The sequence below is a fragment of the Erpetoichthys calabaricus genome, chromosome 2 (assembly GCF_900747795.2).
Source record: "Erpetoichthys calabaricus chromosome 2, fErpCal1.3, whole genome shotgun sequence".
Lineage (NCBI taxonomy): Eukaryota > Metazoa > Chordata > Cladistia > Polypteriformes > Polypteridae > Erpetoichthys > Erpetoichthys calabaricus.
Window position 1 is genome coordinate 186,951,699 of NC_041395.2, and position 14,086 is coordinate 186,965,784.

The 14,086-nt window shown below is 41.1% G+C and overlaps 1 protein-coding gene across 1 annotated transcript in view; it reads right to left on the reverse strand.

Moving 5' to 3' along the window:
- Window positions 1–1,041: 1,041 nt before the first annotated feature.
- The window catches only part of LOC114645495 (CD151 antigen-like), a 155,486-nt gene continuing 142,441 nt past the window's right edge, over window positions 1,042–14,086 (reverse strand). Inside the window, exons 7-8 of the mRNA XM_051922063.1 lie at window positions 9,941–10,027; window positions 1,042–3,280 (exon numbers count right to left, since the gene is read on the reverse strand). Coding sequence (XP_051778023.1) covers window positions 3,221–3,280; window positions 9,941–10,027 — 147 coding nt within the window. The 3' untranslated portion in view covers window positions 1,042–3,220. The remainder of the gene's footprint in view (window positions 3,281–9,940; window positions 10,028–14,086) is intronic.

Below are 14,086 nucleotides of genomic sequence, written 5' to 3' on the forward strand. Positions count from 1 at the left end.
TTGTGTACAAATATATTGTGTTAAGAAACAATATCATACACAAGATACCCTGAACGGGAAGGTTTTTTTTTTTTTTTTGCCAGGTCTATGGAGATGCCCATAACTTAGTTGTCTTGAACATTGAATTTAGAAACAAGCATCTGATTGTGGTCAGGCACAGTGACACATTTGGGAATGAGGAGAGCACACTGCAGCTAAGTGTAACACACCACCCCAAGCAATAATTAGCATGAGGATCCTGTCACACCAAATCGTGAAATGCACACATTTTGAAGTATAAAAACCAAAGTATAAAAAAATGTGCAGAAACTGAGCAAAATGTAACCATAAAAAGTGTGAAGACAGAAATGAATACACAAGTAAACACAAAAAGGCATAAACTACCTATATTTATTTGAACTATTCTTTATTAATTTATTCCAACACTTTTGGAGTAAATAAGTTTGCATAAGAAAAAAAGGCATTTATGGCTTCCATTCATATAGGAACAGGGTGTCACGTTCAGCCTTTGTGGGCTGCAGATTTTCACTCCAATCTCATTCTTGTTAATAAAACGCGCCATTTAATTGAACAAATTATTGGAGTGCTCATACCATCATGTAAGATTTTTCCTCAAAATGCATAGTTTGAGGCAGATGAATACTCAGTATTATACTTTTTTTCCCCCAAATATTTAATTGAAATGCTCCCGTGTAAGTGGGGCCAAATTAGCTGACTCCCATGCTAACTACAGCTCACAGCGATATAGGTTGCCGGTCAAGAAGAAACACCAATTAAGGGTTCAAAAGTAACTAAAAATAAGCCAATTAAATGTTTTGTCTTCTAGCAGTAATACCCAACTCTTGATTAAGAAATTGGCTGGAATGAAAACCTGCAGCACTCTGGGAACAGAGTCCGAGAACCCCAATGTAGGCTGTGGAGTTGCTGGCCAGGTGCGACAAGCCTGGCTGCACTTATGTTTACACAGTCTCAGTGTACTTATTAACAATCCCTGTAACAGCATAATTAAAAAATAAAATTATATGAAATGTAAGGGGACACTTTTTAAGTCCAATGAATTCTCCCGGACTTTAATGCAATTGTGACACAACATTTGTCTTTCAGCTTTATCATTTTACAAATAACACACTTCGCTTTGGCAGCAAAAACAAAGTTTTTTCAATTGGCACTGGGAGACTTCAGCATCTTTACACACAAACACAAGCAAACAGCTCTCTAGGACTAGACTGCCACTTACTGGGCGAGCCTGCAGGGGCTTTGTGGTCTACTGGTGCCCTCCATATTTTATGCAAGATAATACAGGAGGAAAAAATCCTCAAGGCCATTCAGGTGTCTTAACAGTAGATGTTCATCTACAGATGTGCAGGTGGTCAGACGATGGTGTCACATGTTAAGGGCAGGTATCAATCAAGAACTGCACCTTCTCTCATTCACTTCTAGATTTGTACACAATCTGCAATTGATCAGTTGATATAAGCAAGCCTTATTACAGAATTAAGTGTAAATATGAACAGGGACAATTGCTAGGATCACACATCCTTCAAAGTCATTTGACATTTAGTAATAATTACAAAATACAAATGAACTGGGCTATAGAAATCATACAAAACGTTCAGAAGAATGCTTCTATCCTAATATTAAGTGAACAAGGATTAAACCCTCTGGCTTTAAAAAAGGACATACAGTTCAAATTATTTTGATTTATAAATGCAATTTCTAATTACCATATAGAGACAAAACCGAAGTCTTTTGAGTAAAGCGCCTTTTTTTGAGAAATGGAACACACCAGGGCAGATGCACTTTTCAGTTTTATTTCTTTTACCTGCCTAATACCACTTGAACCTTATAAGGACATGATGGCCGTGGTTTCTTTAACAAAATATTATCTCCTAATTCCTGCCAACTGCGCTGAACTGCTAAGATCATCTCCAACTATTTGGAATTATTCAAGATCCTAATATGCTGTGCCCATTCATTTTTTTCTTATCTATTGAATGGTATTGGTCAGTGATCAGAGGTTAAGCTTCAATGAAAGGTAAAAGACCTAAAATCAAATAGTGCCACATTCCAGCCCCCATAAATATCCAGTTGAAGTGGATAGCATCAAAAATGTCTTTACTTGGTGCAATTACAGGAGAACTCGATCATGTGAATGTTTCCTTCACAGATCATTATAATTATTGGGGGATTGTGTACTTTTTTAAACATTCAGGTACTTTTATACATGTAAATCATCTTGTGTATAAAAAAACATTTTTTTTGACAAAGGGGAAATTTCTTTACAATTGTTAGATCCATACTGGGGTATGGTTGTGCATTACACTGAAACAGGGAAAGTACCGAAAAACCCAAATTTTAAAATGGTACAGTTCCAACATTTCAGGATTTTCAATGCTGGAAGTTAATGTCAGCTTTGCTCTCGAAACACATCCCTGGACCCTGACACTCAACACTTGCTACTAAAATTGTGGAAAAATGTCTTTTTTAAGATGAATGAAACAAAACTACATGCTTCAACATGATAAGGACTTAATAGAGGATACATCACTACATAATGGCATGAAAATGGGACTTCACGATGTCACAGCTATCTGGAGGGAAGTGGTGCATAGTGTGGCACACAAGGGAGGCTGGAGATGTATTAACTTTGGAACCATTTTGGTACTTTTACTGAGTTCTGAAAGCTGGTATCGATACCAAAGTTACAGGTTTAGTACCAATCCAAAACTATACTGAGGTGAAGGTAAGGTTAACTGGCATGGCAGAACAGGACATCATGCATTGGTTTCAGATGCTCTATTTAAAACTATTTGGGTTTTTGTGACCCAAAATCCTTTGTTATTTTCACTTTGTTTTTTTTATGAGGCTGAAGCTCAATTATATTTTTCAGTTAAAAGCAGGTTACTATGCAGGTCAATTCTTACTGCCATTTCAATATACCAATACCTGAGAAATTTTTATCTAAACATTTGGGTGCAAACCTTTCATGGAGCCTTGAAACAGCCTGCAATGTGATCATTAGGACAGTATCCCCTCCACAAAGCAGCCTTGGGCCAATGGCTAATAAGGTCTGAATCCCTCTTTTTGCCAAGCAGGCTAAGGGTGTAGTATAACCTACAAAGGCTATTCTTCTGTGTCTGTAGGCCAGTTCTGAAGTTTGGTAGTGGCATAAAGTAAAGGTGCAGAAAAAGAGTTCAGCAGTGGCGAGACCCAGTTTCTATTAATAAGGCTCTTGTTTGAGACTCTTGTAAAGGCAGCATGTGAAGATCATCCCAATGACCTGTTGAGAAAGAAATGGAAAATTTAAAAACCTTATTCATCATCTGTCCCACAATTTACATTTCCAGAACTAAGGTACACATGTGAATGGATTTGTGCAGCTATCTCATGTACATTCCCTCACTCACTTCTGCAGCACAGTACTCTGTCCACAATATCACACAGCAAATACAAATAAAGAGCACCGTCTTCTTCTCTGTCTCCTTCTGCCTTCACTCCTCCTCCTCCCAACTCCCGCTCTCGGAGTAGCTGCAGCTGGCTCCATTTATTCTGTTCCTGAGAATGCTCCAGGTGGCTCATTAGAGCCAGATCTGGAATCACTCGAAGATGTAGTGAAAGCCCAATGTAGCAGGGCTCTGCAACCTCCTCAGCTCCCCCTGGTGGCATCTACGGAACCCAACAAGGCTACGAGAATCCGAAGCACTGCAGCAACCGAGGGGAGCCTGACACCTATCAACCTAGGGGAGACAATGCCTTGACCACTCTGTCTCCGCCAGTCCTTCCACAACATTGTTATCCCAGCCAGGCAGGGCTCCGAGCCATCTATAACACAGTGTACAAAGCTTAACACTAGAATCCCTGAAGCCTATGAAAAAAAACTCTTAATCCCGGGCCACCTTAAATTCTTTTGCACCTCTCCATCAGCATCTTTTGTTTTGTAAATGTGTTGATCCGCACAAACAGCTTGCTATCCCATTCCCCCCACGGCCGACGCAGCTCAAGTTGTAGAGAAGATTCTCAGAGCTAAAGTCTCTTTATCTGGGTGTGAGATGCCTGGAATTGTAGAGGGTAAATAAAACATCATCATTTATTATTTGGAATACATATATTTCATGTGTGTTCCATGTCTACAACGATCTATGTAAATGTAGGATGACAGGAAATGCGATGCAGGAATAGTTGAACACATAAGTAAAAAAGAAAATCAGGTTAAGGTATGATGCTGACATGACCGCTTGGGTGGTGCAGTGGTAAGAACTACTGACTCGTAATCAAGAGGTTTCTGGTTTGATTACAGGCACGTCTGTTTTGAGTAGTGAGCTGCTCTTATTGTTGCTATTATAGAATAAAAACATAACACTTTATTTGAGCCTGTAACAGCTGGTATAAATTTATGGTACTTCTAAAAGTCAGCGTTTTGTTTTATTCTCTCAGTCACGTTCACACGCCCCCTTATCTGACACTGCTAGTTTTCAAATAAAGATGTGCTATAACAGAGGTGAACTCAGATGAGGATTCTACATCAGAGAAAGAGAACAGAAACTCCCCCCGCAAGAAACGTCCAGTCACACATAAGAGCAACGTAGCTGCACCAGGCGTAAAGGCAAAAGATGACACTGTTTGGCCGGGCGTCATCCTGCCAGTCAATGTGCCACATGCATGTTCTTCAAAGAAAAAGCATGGCTTACAGAGCTCACCAAGGAATTGGGCAAAGTCCTGTCTGTGACTATGTCTTCTGATGTTCTTTATATGAAAAACATTTACATGTCACTTATATAAAAACCAGACTGAATTTTATTTACCTATTTACCTTGATTTATTTACTTATCTTCCTACAGCATAAAGTCACAAGTTGACTGCAGAGCTTCCTGTGTTTGATCAACATGGGCAAAGTTTTAGCATTAAAAATGAACAAATGGCCTAAAGGAACATTTCCTAAGGCAGGGGGTATCAACCTTAATGTGTGGTGGCACTTACTGTGAAGTAGTAAAGGGTGGTACATTGAGCTCCTCCACATGCACCAAAAATGTGGTTCATTAACATCTTGGGTACAATGAACTCCCAGACAAACATGATGACGGTTAAGGGATAAATATTATTATAAGTGTGCAGTGCAATGAGATTCGCATTTCTGTTTCTCCAACACAGGCTACTGACAGTGGTACAATACCTTCAACAGACCCCCCAAAAAAATATTAATTGCATGCTGATGATCAACGCACAGTGTGGCACAGTGGTATAACTGTCATTAATCTGTAGGAGCCATACAAGCAAGGATTTTACTATACAATATTAATTAACATTATACATACACAGGATTAAACCGAACCATAAAAAAAATAAGTGAAAAGGAGACAGAAAGCAGTATAGAGAGCCATTTTACTATTTACTGATCATCTTTGCTTTTGGAGCAGTCTTCAAAAAAATGAATAAAAATTGACTTGAACACTGCATTGAATTGAGGATTTCTATCTGATTAGACTTTCTGTTTCAAGAAGCAGAATAATATAAATTACTAATAAATATAAGGGTTACTGTAGGTTAAATGCCCACTTAAGGATTTTAAAGCCAGGGTAAAAGATGGATTACATAAAACAAACACACAGCCCTGGCAGTTCTAAGCCCTAAGAGGTTTCCTGGTTTTCCTTGAAAAACAAGGGTTTACTTTCTAGATTTTTTTTCTTGATTTTTAGAAGTTTCCACCTGGAGTTATCTACACTTACATGCACATGCAGCAAAAGTACAGACAGTACTTTTTATTGCTATAATGCACAGATATGTGGAAGACGCTGTTCAGTGAGACAGAGGGCATTTTGAACTCTAAATGTTTGTAAAAGCTAGAGGTTTTATCTGGCAATGTTATTACCGATTCATATTATACAACAATAGTTAAACATGGGAAAGTAACACTGCAGCACTTTGGCTCTTTAGCTGTTAAAAGTTGTAAAGTATCTTGGCAAAATTAGCAGTTAAAGATACCCACACTTTCAATGCAATGTCAAATATTCTGTGGACTGACAGCATCATTTAATCTAGGGTTCCACTTAAGAACAGTCAAAGCAGGCTGTTTTCTACATGGTTTGTAAGGACAGCAGAACTGCTTCTTTGGCAATCGGCTGATGTGTGTAGCCATCCTCAACACTGCTGTGTTTAGGCGCAAAAACCCTTTTCTTGAAGCAAGGTCTTATTTTATTGTTTTTTGTTATTTTGCTTCTAGAGGCTCAGAAACATAGCAGGAATGGAAGCAGAAAAAGAAAGAAAATAAAAACCTTGAAGTGCTTGCTGGATTTTAAACTGAAGAATGTACATTCTACTGAGTGAGCTGCCTTTCTGAAGCTCACAAGTGCTTCAGCTGGCAGGAGATCAACTTGTTTAGGCCATGCTTTGTCTCTGGCACCTCATGGTAGGGTGAAGCTGTATAAAAGTCTTCTAACCTTTGATTAAAACTACTGTTATCTTGTGGGGAGAGCACAGCAATTTAGAAAGAATTTTAAGCCTTCTATTCATTCTGGAATGCTGACAGGAAAGAAACGATGAGGGAATGAGGGTTTATCTAAAACAGATATGCATATGCATCTTATCTGTTGTTTTAGTAGAGAAGGGGTTGCCTGCTATTAAAAGCCTAACCAAAAAGGGCCAATGCCCACTCTGTTCTATTGACAACACTACATAAAAGCACATGGTACTGTACAAATTACAACACAACTGCAAAAGCACTTTTGAGCTGCTGACTACAAGGAATCTGTAATCCCATAATTTTTTAAGAAATGTCTTTATTGCACCACCTACATGGGAACTGGCATTTGAGAGGGCAAATATTTGCCTCAAATGAGCATCCTGATAACACCAAGACTACGTGAATCACTCTCCTCCTCTTCATTAGCCTCTCACTACTACAGCATTACCTAGATACAAAATGACTTTATCAGCTACCTATCTTTTTGTTCCTGCACAATAGAATTAAAACTCAAAGTAAATTGCACTGAGCATATACTTTAATTGGGGTAAATAATTTAAGAATCATTTGCGTCCTTGGCACCAGGACACCCTAGGCCTCAGTTCGATGATCGACTTGGTGGTTGTGTCGTCGGACTTGCAGCCACATGTCTTGGACACTCGGGTGAAGACAGGGGTAGAGCTGTCAACTGACCACCACCTGGTGGTGAGTAGGCTTTGATGGTGGGGGAAGATGGCGGTTAGGCCTGGTAGGCCCAAACGTATTGTGAGGGTCTGCTGGGAACGTCTGGCAGAGTCCCCTGTCAGAAGCAGCTTCAACTCCCACCTCCAGCAGAACTTGGACCAAGTTCCGAGGGAGGTGGGGGACATTGAGTCCGAATGGGCCATGTTCCATGCCTCTATTGTTGAGGCGGCTGACTGGAGATGTGGTTAGTGCATGTCGTGGCGGCAATCCCCGCACCCGTTGGTGGACACCTGCGGTGAGGGATGCCATCAAGCTGAAGAAGGAGTCCTACAGGACCCTTTTGTCCTGTGGGACTCTGGAGGCAGGTGATAGGTACCGGCCAAGCAGAATGTGGCTTCGGTGGTTGCTGAGGCCAAAACTCGGGCGTGGGACGAGCTTGGGGAGGTCATGGAGAACGACTTTCGGACGGCTTCAAGGAGATTCTGGTCTACCATCCGGCGTCTCAGGAGGGGGAAGCAGTGCAGTGTCAACACTGTATATGGTGGGGATGGTGCGCTGCTGACTTCGACTCGGGACGTTGTGGGTCGGTGGGGGGAGTACTTTGAAGGCCTTCTCAATCCCATTAACATGCCTTCCAATGAGGAAGCAGAGCCTGGGGACTCGGAGGTGGGCTCCCCATCTCTGGGACTGAGGTCACCGAGGTGGTCAAAAAACTCCTTGGTGGCAGAGCCCCAGGTGTGGATGAGATACGCGCGGACTTCCTCAAGGCTCTGGATGTTGTAGGACTGTCTTGGTTGACACGTCTCTGCAACATCGCATGGACATCAGGGACAGTGGCCTCTGGATTGGCAGACCGGGGTGGTGGTCCTCCTCTTTAAGAAGGGGGACCGGAGGGTGTGTTCCAACTACAGAGGGATCACACTCCTCAGCCTCCCTGGAAAAGTCTATTCGGGGGTCCTTGAGAGGAGGGTCCATCAGATAGTCGAACCTCGGATTCAGGAGGAACAGTGTGGTTTTCGTCCTGGTCGTGGAACAGTGGACCAGCTCTACACCCTTAGCAGAGTCCTGGAGGGTGCACGGGAGTTTGCCCAACCAGTCTACATGTGTTTTGTGGACTTGGAAAAGGCATTCAACCATGTCCCTCAGGGAATCCTGTGGGGGGTACTCCGAGAGTATGGGGTACTGGATCCCCTGATAAGGGCTGTTCGGTCCCTGTACAACCGGTGTCAGAGCTTGGTCTGCATTGCCGGCAGTAAGTCGAACCCATTTCCAGTGAGAGTTGGACTCCGCCAAGGCTGCCCTTTGTCACCTATTCTGTTCCTAACTTTTATGGACAGAATTTCTAGGCGCAGCCAGGGCATTGAGGGGGTCTGGTTTGGTGGACTCAGGATTGGGTCACTGCTTTTTGCAGAGGATGTTGTCCTGTTTGCTTCATCAGGCCATGATCTTCAGCTCTCTCTGGATCAGTTTGCAGCCGAGTGTGAAGCGGCTGGGATGGGAATCAGCACCTCGAAATCCGAGACCATGGTCCTCAGCCGGAAAAGGGTAGAGTGCCCTCTCGGGGTTGGGACCAAGATCCTGCCCCAAGAGGAGGAGTTCAAGTATCTCAGGGTCTTGTTCATGAGTGAGGGAAGAATGGAGCATGAGATCGACAGGCGGATTGGTGCAGCGTCCTCAGTGATGAGGGCTCTGCATCGGTCTGTCGTGGTGAAAAAGGAGCTGCGCCGTAAGGCAATGCTCTCAATTTACCAGTTGATCTACGCTTCTACCCTCACCTATGGTCATGAGTTATGGGTAGTGACTGAAAGAACGACATCATGAACACAAGCGGCTGAAATGAGTTTCCTCTGCAGGGTGTCTGGGCTTTCCTTTAAAGATAGGGTGAGAAGCTAAGTCATCCGGGAGGGGCTCAGAGTAGAGCCGCTGCTCCTCCGTATCGAGAGGAGTCAGATGAGGTGGCCCGGGCATCTGATCAGGATGCCTCCTGGACGCCTCCCTGGTGAGGTGTTCCGGGCACGTCCAACCGGGAGGAGGCCTCGGGGAAGACCCAGGACACGCTGGAGGGACTATGTCTCCCGGTTGGCCTGGGAACACCTTGGGATTCACCAGGAAGAGCTAGAAGAAGTGGCCGGGGAGAGGGAAGTCTGGGCATCTCTACTCAAGCTGCTGCCCCCATGACCCGACCTCGGATAAGCGAAAGAGGATGGATTGATGGATAATTTGTGATTATAAAAAACCTCTTGATCCAGATGCATACTGCTGTAATAATGCAAGATTAAAAAAGTTTTCCATAAATTTGAAGATAGTATGGTGGGGGAATTTCCAGCAGGAGAATATAGCCAAGTTAGCAGCATTCATAACCAAAGAGTAATCTCATATTTCTTGATCTCACACTGACTTTATACTAATCAGCTTGTAGTGCAAGATAACTTCCAATAGCTTTTGAATACTACAATTTCTTCTTCTTTTACAAAAAAAAAAAAAATCTGATAAATCTTGGCCTTTCAGAAAGTTAAAGTGTATTGTTCTGTACATCTTTGTTGACAAACTGTACAAATTTTAATCAATGATTTTTTTTAACAAAAGACAGGTATCAATCCTAAAGCAACTGTGAAAAGTCCAAGCAGCTATAGGATTGGCCCATGGATTTTAAAAACATTTCTTTGCATGACAGGCACTGTGAATTGTAGCTGAATACAGCAATCCCACTTTTTAAACAACATTTGACTTAATGAAGTGTTCATTTGTTGTGAAATTCCTCAATACATAACTTCACACTACAATTCTAAGAACACCCACCTGCACACAGGCAACGCCAACACCCACAGCACCAATTAAGCGCAAATGATCTAGGATGAAGGTCTCCAGCTTGGTTATGCATCCTCCCTTTGGAAAAACAGATGAGCAAAATTAGACAACCATTATTATTTTATACTGTAGAAACAGAAAGGAAACATCCATATTTTTTGCACAAACATAAAACCAACCAAATATATGAAATCCACCAATGACTTTCCCATTGCTATTAAAATTAAAAATCTCTTTCCATGGCCACCATTGGTAACTCTTGGATGGTGTAATATGCCAAAATTACACTACATTTTAAATTGAAATGTTATCAAAACTGGATACTGGATTACACATTACAAAATTACCAGTACCCTGTGCTTATCTGCTACATTTATCTTTTACTTGTAGCCCTTAAATACCTGAGAATTTATTTGTGATAATATTCTTTGATATAATTTAAAAGATATAACAATAGGCAATTTTCTGAAAAACAAAATCTAAAACTCTTCTAGATCCATTTCTACTAAGCTTCATCAAAGGTAAGTTTTCTCATTATCTAAAATACATATTTAGCATTTTGTGAAAAAAAGCAAAAAACTCCAGGAAAGGTATATATTTTTGAAAAATATGACAAAATAATATCCGCAGTTCAGGTTTTCAAAAGAAAATCTCCACAAAACATCTTGGTCCTTCTTGGCTTATCAATCAAAAAGAGCAATGTACAGAGTATTAGGAAAAAGAACACATACAACAGAATGTGAATTAAGATATACATTGGAAAAGAGAGAGGAGGACAGGACCAAAACTTATGCAAGTGCCGGACAGAGAAGAGAAATGATGAAGAGTCTTTATTACTGATAGGTGCTGTAAAGAGTCCGACAGTGGTCCATTATGCTTCACATCCCCAATAATTTGAAAAATAAAGACATTCAGGCTAGGGGTTTACTGTGAATATGACCATCTTGCTCCATCTTGTTTACCGTTACCTGGTAAAGCTACTAATGAGATGAAGAAAGTTTGGAACAGCAAGCCAAAAGCTGGGTTCTTTTTGTTGTTTTTTTTTGTTTGGTGGGAGAGGAAAGATTAGGGAAAATGGCTTAAAGAAGCAACAGTTGAGCTTTTACATTTTATTTTTTTTTTTAAACTGCCCCAGATTCCAAGTGATTCACAGACCTATGTAGGTATTTGCCATCTGTTCTGTGGGGTCACGCTGCCCCGAGAAGCATGTACTATGACCTAAGCAAAATCCTCACTGTTGATAAATTTTTCGAATCGTGATGGCCAGAGTGCCTAAATATGGCAATAGAGGTACTATAATGTATTCCTAAACCTTGCAGTACATACTGTACCACATATATTCAAACATGCACACAGAATAATTAAAAGTTCTTTTTTTTTTTAAATAAATGTATCTATATATAAAATGCTAATGTCTGTCCATCTGTCACATGGATTACTCGCAAACTAATGGGGCTATAACCTTGATCTTGGTCTTAATTTCTTAATTGAAAATGTATGATGTGATAGGTTCTGAACACCCCAGTAGGCAGAAAGGTTTATTGTAATTGAAACCTGGTTCCACAAGCCCACCTATAGATTATCCACCAGGACATGATACACACAGTGCCCTCCATAATATTTGGGAGAAAGACACATTTTTTTCTTGATTTATCCCTCAGCACCACAGTTTAATCACTGAAGTCTGAATTGCTTGATTTGTAATTTTAAAGTGCACATTGCAGACTTTAATTTCAGGGTATTTGCACACATTCTTGTCACACCATGTATGCAGAAATTACAAAACTTTTTCTACATGGTCTTCCTGTTTCAGAGCCCCATAATTTTTGTGACAAAGCAATTTGTTAGAGGAATCTGTGAGCAAGTGACACACCATCTATGGTCTAGTGACCAACATCCTGCTTACAGAGGAATCAAATCATTACGCACATCCGAATTTGTTCCTTGGAAATTTGTAGTCAGGGCAGCTCATGGAACAGTCCTTATGGATGACACTGCAGTTGTGACCTGCTGGGCTGGCTACTTTGAGCAGCTGTTTAACACTAGAATTACCAGAGCCTACGAAAAAACTCGTATATCCGGCCCACCTTAAATCGCTTCTTAAATCTGTTCACACCTCTCCGCCAGCATCCTTTGTCCTCTAAATGTGCTGATAAAAGACAAGCTGCCAGCAGCCGGCTATTCCATCCCCCCACCGACTTAGAACGTGAGCGAAGTTTTCCCAGCTCACGCCTTGATTGATTATGTGGGAGTGAAGTGGAGTTTTACAGTGGAAATAAGAGATCATTATTCTAAAGTAATCTGTGTAAACACATTGTTAAAACAGAAACTTTTTCATATTTTAGTAATAAATGTTACAAAATGTAGTAGGCATAAACTATAGAATATATAAAGCCCGAGTTCCAAAGATCAAATAAACACTTTCACAAAAACTTCAAGAATGATTCAACAGCTTCTGTGGCGTAGCGCGCTAAGATTTGCCTCTTAGCGCAGAGCAGCTTTTCCTTGCCTCACAGACCTGAGTTCGATTCCCCGCTGGGGATGAAGTGTTGCTTTTTTTCTTCTTTTTTTTTTAAACCTCAAACGGACATAAAATTTATACATTGGTATGCACTGTCAGTTACTGAGATCGTTATATTTTCATGTGGGATGCTCCTTTTCAAATATTTTTTTTAACAATTGAGACTGCAATTAACAGGAACAACTGTCCTTATAACTTATTTTTAAGATCCATAACACACAGACAGACAGAGCACTGCGTAATAGAGAGACAGACAGGCAGAGAAGTCACTAGATATATAAATAAACAGGGAAGCCACGTGTACTGAAAGAAAAAAAGAACAACATGTGCGTTGTCCCTGCTGCACTGAATAAGCGCAGGCGCTCTAACATCACCCCTCCCCCGATCTTACTTAGACTCTCTTATTCAGTGCAGCAGGGACAACGCACATGTTGTTCTTTTTTTTCTTTCAGTACACGTGGCTTCCCTGTTTATTTATATATCTAGTGACTTCTCTGCCTGTCTGTCTCTCTATTACGCAGTGCTCTGTCTGTCTGTGTGTTATGGATCTTAAAAATAAGTTATAAGGACAGTTGTTCCTGTTAATTGCAGTCTCAATTGTTAAAAAAATATTTGAAAAGGAGCATCCCACATGAAAATATAACGATCTCAGTAACTGACAGTGCATACCAATGTATAAATTTTATGTCCGTTTGAGGTTTAAAAAAAAAGAAGAAAAAAAGCAACACTTCATCCCCAGCGGGGAATCGAACTCAGGACTGTGAGGCAAGGAAAAGTTGCTCTGCGCTAAGAGGCAAATCTTAGCGCGCTACGCCACAGAAGCTGTTGAATCATTCTTGAAGCTTTTGTGAAAGTGTTTATTTGATCTTTGGAACTCGGGCTTTATATATTCTATAGTTTATGCCTACTACATTTTGTAACATTTATTACTAAAATATGAAAAAGTTTCTGTTTTAACAATGTGTTTACACAGATTACTTTAGAATAATGATCTCTTATTTCCACTGTAAAACTCCACTTCACTCCCACATAATCAATCAAGGCGTGAGCTGGGAAAACTTCGCTCACGTTCTAAGTCGGTGGGGGGATGGAATAGCCGGCTGCTGGCAGCTTGTCTTTTATCAGCACATTTAGAGGACAAAGGATGCTGGCGGAGAGGTGTGAACGGATTTAAGAAGCGATTTAAGGTGGGCCGGATATACGAGTTTTTTCATAGGCTCTGGTAATTCTAGTGTTAAAGCTGATAGCACACCTAGGACATTGGATATCTCTAGGTCCACGGTTCTTGAGGCTGATCCTCCAATTAGCTGTGAACCACGTAGTCTCACTGAGATTGCACAGGTGGTGAACCAGCTGAGGGTAGAGAAGGCTGCAGGGATCTGTGGTATCCAGGGTGAACTTCTCCAGGCTGGTGGTAAGGCTGTCCTCCTAGCATTGCAAGCAATCTTTGCTTCCATTTGAGAGACTAGCATCATCCCAAATGATTGGAAAACGGTATTTGTCATCCCTATATGTAGAGAAAAGCCAAGCAAAATGACACCTTTTATTGGCTAACTAAAAAGATTACAATATGCAAGCTTTCGAGGCAACTCAGGCCCCTTCTTCAGGCAAGATGT